Here is a 9536-nt window from a genome sequence, read left to right on the forward strand (position 1 = left end):
AAATGCGTCCATGCATAGAAGACAGCAGGGGCGTCAAGGCAATGGGGGATAAGAAAGACCCCTCAGCCTTCCAGGTTCTGCAGGAGCCACAGCCTGAGCCACCCTGATTTCCAGGTAATATGTCTGAGACCTGAGGTTTAGACCACAGGAACCACACACTCCATTTTCAGAAAAAAGAAGGAGAAAAGGGAAGTGTAAGAATGAAGGATGGAGAAAAGGAAAATGGAGCAGCAGAGAAAGGGACAGATGGACTAGTCCTGAGCCTGATGTTCAGCTTTAAAGGACAGTGAGGTTCCTCTAAAAAATGAAAGGGTTGTAAGGACCATGGGCCGGGATGAGCCTCCCTCTTTGTCCCAATCTGAATCCCAAAGCCTGTTCCAATCAGAGATTCCCACGGAGATGTCTGCCCTGAGTCCGAGTGGAAAACTCTCCCCAGCTTCTCCTGGGCTTCCTCGGGACTCTGATTATGGTGGCCAGGGGAGGGCCATTTCTGTACCCAGGGTGACAATCGGGCTTCTGTGGAGGTGAGGATGTGTCCTCCTGCTAAAATAAACACCGGGGGGAAAGGTTTCACATTCAGAGACATTAAATGTTAGTACAGAATCATAAATCTGAAAGGTTCTCTGAGGAAACCTGATGAGGAGGCAGCCCCACACCATGACAGGAAGTCAGCCCTTAGCAGCACCTGCACCTGCCCGAGACAACCCCGTGCACAGCGCCCGGGCGCCCCCTGGTGGTCGCGGGGTCCCCTGCAGGAGGTTTGTGTCCGGGCTCACACTGACTTCCCCTCACTGTGTCTCTCGCACAGTAATACACGGCCGTGTCCTCGGCTCTCAGGCTGTTCATCTGCAGATACAGCGAGTTCTTGGCGTTGTCTCTGGAGATGGTGAATCGGCCCTTCACGGAGTCTGCGTAGTATGTGCTACCGCCATCATATCTAATGTATGAAACCCACTCCAGCCCCTTCCCTGGAGCCTGGCGGACCCAATTCATGCTATAGCTGCTGAAGGTGAATCCAGAGGCTGCACAGGAGAGTCTCAGGGACCCCCCGGGCTGAACCAAGCCTCCCCCAGACTCCACCAGCTGCACCTCACACTGGACACCTGCAAACACAGAGGCACCCTGGTCAGAAAGTGCCACAAATATCCACCGTTTATCTCACTCTTATCACTCACACTCAATTTCAATAGTTCTCCATGAATTACCTTTTAAAATAGCAACAAGGAAAACCCAGCTCAGCTCAGTCTTCATGGTGAATGCCCTGTGTGCCTCCTGCTCAGCAAGCAGAAGCACCTGAGAATCCTGGGCTGGGTTCCTCTCCCAGAGCTGCAGGGTCAGGGCTGCGCTGATTTTCATCAGCAGAGGGAGGGCCCTATTTGCATGTCTCCAGCTATATAGCAAGCTGAGGGGTGAGACACGTAAAGAGCAAGCAGGAACCGGAGCAGATGAGGGTGTCCTGAGGAAAACTGGTGACAACACCTGGGTTTGAGAAAATGTGCTTATTATTAAATTGTACTATGATAGAAACTTTGCACTGATCACCTTATTTCAGTTTTATCTATGCGTGTAAATTATGTTCCCCAGGAGTCGATGTTCTCTATTTACAGATGTGAAAGTCAGCCCACACATGGATGGGCTCCGTAGGTATCTCAGGGTTCATGTCTGGGATGAGCGAGTGCTGGTATCTGGGCCTGCGCTTCTCACCACCGGCCCTGACTCCTCCCTTAGCCAACTCCAGGGCAGAGCTGCACATGCCTAGTGTGGTTTGCAGAAGCCACTGCTGGATCAGAATAGATGTGATTTTGCTGTATTCTCCTGTTTACCTAAAACTATGGAGAGAACTAGGGTTCAGATAGATCTCTGACAATGAACATACTGGCATCTATCTTTCTGCCACTCCTGTATTGTCTGATACTCAACTTGTTTCATTGTTATAAATTCTATAGGGTTTGATTGACAGATTATACACTTTACAGACTTAAAGTATAAAATTGATAATCATGACATAACTATTACCATTATCAAGAAAGTGGACAAGTTAAATTACCTCAAATTTTCTTCTGTCCTTCTACATTTTCTTATCCTTTCTCTTTTCCTTCTTCCAACATATTCACAGACAACTACTAATCTTTTTTTTTTTTTTTGCTTTTTTTTATACTTTAAGTTCTGTGGTACATGTACAGATTACGGCGGATTGTTACCTAAGTGTACACATACCACAATAGTTTGCTGCATCCATCCCCCCATCATCTACATTAGTTATTTCTCCTGATATTATTCCCTCCCCAATCCCTCCACCTCCTGTTTCCCCACCCCCCAGTCCCCCCATCCTCTCCCTGTGTCCAGATGTTCTCATTGTTCAACACTCATTTATGAGTGAGGAAATGCAGTGTTTGGTTTTCTGTTCTTGCGTCAGTTTGCTAACAATGATTGTTTCAAGTTTCATCCATGTCCCTGCAAAGGACATGAACTCATTCTTTTTTATGGGTGCATAGTATTCCGTGTTGTGTATGTGCCACATTTTCTTTATTCAGCCTATCATTGATGGGCATTTAGGTTGGTTCCAAGTCTTTGCTATTGTCAAAAGTGTCGCAATGAACATACATATGCATGTGTCTTTATAATAGAATGATTTATAATCCTTTGGATATATACCCAGTAATGGCATTGCTGGGTCAAATAGTATTTCTATTTCTAGGTCCTTGAGGAATTGCCACACTCTCTTCCACAATGTTTGAACTAATATACACTCCCACCAACAGTGTAAAGGTGTTCCTATTTCTACACATCCTCTCCAGCATCTGTTGTCTCCTGGTTTTTAATGATCGCCATTCTAACTGGTGTGAGATGGTATCTCAATGTGGTTTTGATTTGCATTTCTCTAATAACCATTGATGATGATCATTTTTTCATATGTTTCTTGGTCTCATAGTTGTCTTCTTTTGTAACGTGTCTGTTCATATCCTTTGCCCACTTTTGAATGGGCTTGTTTTTTTTCTGTAAATCTGTTTTAGTTCTTTGTAGATTCTGGATATCAGCCCTTTGTCAGATAGGTAGATTGCAAAAATCTTTCCCATTTTTTGGGTTGCTGCTTCCCTCTAATGATTGTTTCCTTTGCTATACAGAAACTCTGGAGTTTAATTAGATCCCATTTGTCTATTTTGGCTTTTGTTGCCATTGCTTTTGGTGTTTATACTCACTGTCCTACCAGACCCACACAATGAACCTGGTAACTCGTTTGGAATTGTGGAGACCACTCGGTTTCTGCACCTCTCTTGCTGGGAGCTGCTTTCTGGAGCTGCCTTTTATTCAGCCATCTTGGGATCGACCATTCTTTTTCTTTATAATTGGAACAGTCACAAAAATCTTCCCTTCCCAAAGTGTCTGTCTGAAAGAATATGAGAGACCACACTTCTGATATGTGTCCAAGCCCAACTGTCTTGTCTTATCCCCACTATAGAACAAAGAAATTACTCCATGAGGGAGAACCACCAACACACGTACCCTAAAGGCACTGCTGCAACCTATTAGGAATGGAGATGGGAACAGAGTTCCCCACCAAAATTGTACTGGGATGCAGTTCCCCTGTTTCTTATGGGATCAGAGCCTTAGTCTGCAGGGCAGGGCAGTAGATCTGGAAGGTGATGACACAGGTGGAGAACACTAGAGCTGTGGAGGAAACTCCTTGGGGAAACAGGGAGACTCTACCCCAGGGGAAGTGGCAAGAAAACACAGACCAGCATGTCATCTAGAGAAGGGTCAGGAACAATCGCAAGCTCAGGCCCTGACACGGGGTCACAAAGCCTTCTTAAGAATATGGACCAAGGTATATGGACCTAGGGATATAGAGCCTTTAGTCTAATGCCTTGCACTGATTTAGAAATTGTCGGTAAATAAAACAGGTGCATGAACCTGAGGGAGCTGAAAGAGATTGTCTGGAGGACAGAACAAGGTGAAGAGACAAAGTCAGGTAGAAAAGACAAGGAAGATGCCATTGAAGATCTGTAGTCTCTGGTAGACGTAGAGTAACAGACTTCAATTAGTTTTGAAAATTTTATGTCAGTCTTTAGTAATTTTATGTGATAAAACAGTCAGCCTCATCAATGGAATTCTTTTATGCCCATAACAGATGAGTATCTATGTGGCATGTGGTGAAGTTCTAGTCATGAGGACAGGGGAGATGGTCTGTTGAGGTGTTCCTAGTCCTTCAGAGGAGAGTTGCAAACATGTCTCTTCCCCACATCCAGCCAATATTTAATACATGTGTGTGACCCCTGGGAATGCTGTCACCATTCAGTGCATGATGGGAGTCCCCTGGGAAGTGAAGCTGACTTCTGGATATATCAGTGTGGAAAATTGAGAAATGAAACTGCCTGGGCACATGAGCTGTCAAATTATTCAATCCCGGAGGCTCTCACATCAAGCTTCTTGGATTGGCATAGTGGGCTGATACTGTCTACAGCCTCGCCCGGCCTCCTATGCACTTTTCTGCCTCCTGCCTCTTCCCCAGACTCCACCACCTGCACCTCAGCCTAGACACCTACAAACATAGAGACATTTTGGTAAGAAACTGTTGCATATAATCATGTTCTTTACTCATATCCACTCACACTCAACATCTCTAGTTCTCCATTATTTGCATTTTAAAATAGCAACAAGGAAAACCCAGCTCAGCCCTAACTCTATGGTGAGCCATCTGTGTTCAGAGCTGATCATCAAATCAAAATTCCTGGTAATTCTGACTGGGGCTCTTCTCCGGAGCTGTAGGGTCAGGGCTGGGCTGGTTTTCATCAGTAGGGGAAAGGTCCTATCTGTGTCTCATCCTCTGTAGCCAACTCTGAGGAGAGAGTGAAGCCCAGAGCAGACGTGAGATTCCTGGAGGAGTGTAGCGGTGATGGCAGCATTCGGGAAACATAATTTCTTATTATGTGAATTTCCCATTAAAATTACTAAGCAATTATTTTATTTTACATACTTGTTAAAATAGAAGTGTAACTGTATTGATCAGCTTTAAGAGGTATGAAGGTAGAAATAGAAAACAATAAAAAGGAGGAGACTCCAACACCTCACCCTCAATAATGTATAGAACATCCACAAAACATTCTTAGGAAGCCAGTGGATTTACCCAACGCTATTGAACAAACTGACCCAATAGACATCTATAGAAAATTCCAACCAAGAGCAGCATAATATACATGCATCCCAAGCACACAATAAATATTCTTTATAATAGGTGTATGTTAGAGAAAAAATGAATTTTAAAATTAAAAAAATAATAATGCCAACTATTCTCTTTTTCAAAAATTGGTGAGGCTCCAACCTTCTCAACTCTCTCTAGAAGGCTACAATAACCATATTACCAGTAATAGACAATGGCGAAAGAAGAAAGTTACACTTCAAATATTCTTAATATACATAAATATACTACTCCCAGTAATAGTCGATTACATTCTATAGGACTTTAGAAAAATCATACACTGACTGGGTGCAGTGAGTCTCACCTGTAATCCCAGCACTTTGGGACGGTGAAGTGATGAACCACCTGAGGTCAGACATTTATGTCCAGCAGGGCCAAAAGGTTAAACCTTGTCTCTACTAAAAATACAAAAATTAGAGAGGTGTGGTGGCATATTACTGTAATCCCAGCTATTTGGGAGGCTGAGGCAGGAGAATCACTTGAGCCTGGGATGCGGAGGGTGCAGACAGCCAAGATTGCACCACTGTCCTCCAGCCTGGGTGATAGAGTAAGACTCCGTCTCAAAAAAAAAAAAAAAAAAAAAAGAGGGAGTTATACACCATAGCAAACAAAAATTTATTTTTGCGATGCACAGATGACTCAGTATCCTCAAGTCAATACATTTGGTGTGCTTAACTAAGATAATAAAGAAAAAAATTTTCATTAACTTCTCACTAGACAGAACATCCACAAAACATTCTTAGGAAGCCAGTGGATTTACCCAACGCTATTGAACAAACTGACCCAACATTTAAAAATCAAGATTTCATAATAAAAACTCTAAAAAGTAGGAACAAATGAATATAACCTGTACATGATAAAGGTCATTTTGAAAAGCCATGTCTGTTATCATACTTAATTAGTAAAATGTTAAAATATTTTGCTAGAGTATCTGTAACAAGGCAAAAATAAACTTGAAGGCATTTTACTTCCAGATTTCAAAAGTAATTACGAAAGTAGAGTAATAAAAACAAGATGGCATAGGCAGAAATATATATTGAGAGTTCAGACATAAACTGATACACTGAGGACAATCTGATTTTCAGCATGAGAACCAACAATATACAACGGATAAACCAAAGTCTCTCCCTAAGAGGGTGCTGGTAAAACTGGATTTACACAAGCAAAGAGTTAAGAATTTTAGGTTAGAATAAACACAAAAATTAACTCTAAATGGGCTAAATAGCTAAATGCATAACCTGCAGTTGTACAATTTCCCTCACCCAAAAATAATGTTAACAGAGATTTTCTATATTTCACATTAAAGGCACAGACAACAAGAGCAGATTTGAACAAGTGGATCTTCCAGCAGCCATTAAGACTTCCCACTGATGTCTTCAGCTTCCTCTTTTCTGCCCCTCCCAGCAGACGAGGCTAGTATTCCTGAGGAAATGAGAGGAGGTGGGAGATGAGGCTGTCATTCCTGAAAGAATGGACAGAGCTTTGGAGCTTTTCTTTCTTCTATCTCGATCCTTACAAAAAAAGGTAGAGATAATATTAGGAAGCACAGAATTCTAAATTTAGAGAGATTCACTAGAGAAACTGTCAGAAGATGAAGTCCCACATCCTGACGGGAAATCAGCCTCCATCTGCACCTGCCTCTGGGGTTGACGCTGATCAGTGGCTCCCGAGCGCCCCCCGCAGCTCATTCCCCCGAGTGTTCGTGCAGGAGGTTTGTGTCCCGGCTCACACTGACTTCCCCTCACTGTGTCTCTCGCACAGTAATACACGGCCGTGTCCTCAGCTCTCAGGCTGTTCATCTGCAGATACAGCGAGTTCTTGGCGTTGTCTCTGGAGATGGTGAATCGGCCCTTCACGGAGTCTGCGTAGTATGTGCTACCACCACTGCCACTACTAATGAGTGAGACCCACTCCAGACCCTTCCCTGGAGCCTGGCGGACCCAGCTCATCCAGTAGCTACTGAAGGTGAATCCAGAGGCTGCACAGGAGAGTCTCAGGGACCCCCCGGGCTGAACCAAGCCTCCCCCAGACTCCACCAGCTTCACCTCACACTGGACACCTGCAAACAAAAAGAAACCCTGGTCAGAAAATGCCACAAATATCCACCATTTATCTCACTCTTATCACTTACACTCAATTTCAATAGTTCTCTATGAATTACCTTTTAAAATAGCAACAACGAAAACCCAGCTCAGCACAAACTCCATGGTGAGTTCAGTCGTGATCACCAAATGGAGACACCTGAAAATCCCAGGGCTGGGCTCCTCTCCCAGTGCTGCAGGGTCAGGGCTGGGCTGGTTTTCATCAGCAGAGCGAGGGCTCTATTTGCATGTCTCCTGCTATATAGCAAAATCTGTGGTGAGAGGCGTGAGGAGAGAGCGGGGCTCAGAGCATGGGACAGTGTCCTGGGGGAGATTTGTGACATTGATAGTATTGGGAAATTGTGGTTTCTTATTGGAAGTGTGTTCTGTGATAAACCCTTACAACCTATAAAACTTACATATTTTAATTTCTATTTTAAAACAGTTTTATTGAGGTACAGTAGATCTATATAACCCACATATATTTAAAGTTAGCACCTATCATCTTTTATGTTTACATATGCAGAGAAAACATGGTATGTGGTATCAATGTTTTTCCATGTTACAGGTGAAAAATTACCAGGAAAAGCACAGGTGGGTGGCACAATGTCCCCAGAGCTCACATTTGGTCAGAGTGCACCTGTGTACCTGGGCCTTTGCTTCTCACCACTGGACCCACTTCTCCCTGAAACAAGCCCAGCACACAGTGGGTGGCACCTAGTGAGGTTTGCAGAACCTTTTCTCTGTGATGAGAACATGGTGTGATGTGTTCTATATGGTGTGATGTGTACTCACTGCTGTGACTACCTAATAAACGTAAAGAAAAGTGCATTTTCTACAGTTGTATTTTCTCGAGTGTCATACATATTTCATATCGGTGTCTATCTTTCCATCAGTCTTTAACAAATTACCCATCCGCTTATTGGCAATACCCTTATTGAGGCATTATTGTTTTACAATAAATATTGCATAGTTAATGTCTCCAGTTGAATAAGCACTGAAGCCGAGCCTGGTGGTGCACACCTGTGGTCCCAGCTACACAGGGAAGCGGGAGGAGGATTGCTGCAGACCCAGGGTCTGAGACTGCAGAGAGCTGTGATCTCACCACTGAGCTCCAGCCTGGATGACAAAGCAAGACCATGACTCCAAAGGAAAACACATCATTTAACACGTGCTCACCTGTACAGCCCATATAACAATCAAGATACCAATGAACTACATTTAAAAGCTTCTGTCTCTTCCTCTGATTCCTGCCTCCCAGTCATTTCCCTCTTATTATACTGAGACAAACTTTCATCTTTGTTACTTTAGATCTATTTTTCAAGATTTGATAAAGTGAAATCTTGTAGCTTCAATTTCATTTCTGTGGCTTCTTCCTCAGCCTAATTACTTGTGAGTCAGTAATTTGGTTGTGTATAAAAAATGTGTTGATCCTAATGAGGAGGAGAATTGCAGTTAATGAGAGCACCCCTATTATTTATTTATAAAGCACCATAAAATTTGTGTTATTTCTAGTTTTTAGTATTAAAAATAAAGTTTATACTCAGCATGGAGATATAGACATCCAAGAAAAGTATGTTATTTTTACACTTGAACTTGCTGAGATGCAAATTGGCACGTTTTCTTTAGTACATCAGATTAATGATGTTATAGGACGAACGAGAGACCTTACATCTTGAGAAACTCAGTGATTTACAAAAACAAACAGGAAGAGAATATGACCGTATGTAGGGCAGAAGCCAGCAAATGTCATATAAGATAAAACAAGATTAAACTGGACATTTTCTTTAAATTCTTTAAAATTTAGTGTAGTGAAGTTATTGTTTAAATTCTCAGAGCGCGCACAACTAAGGGATTCCTCCTGCTACTGAAACCTTTTCTGCCAGCATTGAGGATACGTCACAGAAATCTCCACCCTCTACCTCCCGAGATGCTTCTGTGCAGGAAAACGGAAGAGCAGCTGTGGCTGAAATGCATCCAGACCCACCTCCCCCACCACCACTGCATTACCAAAGCTCTCACCTGCAGGGGCAAAGACGCTAACACCTCTGTGTTGCTGGCAGTGGAGGAACTCATAGAAACTGGGATAGAAGAAAGAAAAGCTCCAAAGCTCTGTCCATTCTTTTTGGAATGACAGCCTCATCCCCCACCTCCTCTCATTTCCTCAGGAATAGCAGCCTCGTCTGCTGGGAAGGGCAGAAAACAGAAAGCTGAAGACATCAGTGAAAAGACGTATTGGCTGCTGGAAGATCTGTGAA

The 9536-nt window shown here is 43.2% G+C and overlaps 1 pseudogene and 1 gene segment (V, D, J or C); both read right to left on the reverse strand.

Annotated features, from left to right (window-relative positions):
- Nucleotides 1-675: 675 nt before the first annotated feature.
- Nucleotides 676-1753, reverse strand: LOC100390994 (immunoglobulin heavy variable 3-48 pseudogene; annotated as a pseudogene).
- Nucleotides 1754-6160: 4407 nt separating this feature from the next.
- LOC128930856 (immunoglobulin heavy variable 3-23-like) lies at nucleotides 6161-7474 on the reverse strand. The segment is given in 2 exon segments: nucleotides 6161-7256; nucleotides 7359-7474. Coding segments are annotated over 2 exon segments (546 nt in total).
- Between the last annotated feature and the right edge of the window lie 2062 nt (nucleotides 7475-9536).

The sequence above is a fragment of the Callithrix jacchus genome, chromosome 8 (genome assembly GCF_049354715.1).
Source record: "Callithrix jacchus isolate 240 chromosome 8, calJac240_pri, whole genome shotgun sequence".
NCBI lineage: Eukaryota > Metazoa > Chordata > Mammalia > Primates > Cebidae > Callithrix > Callithrix jacchus.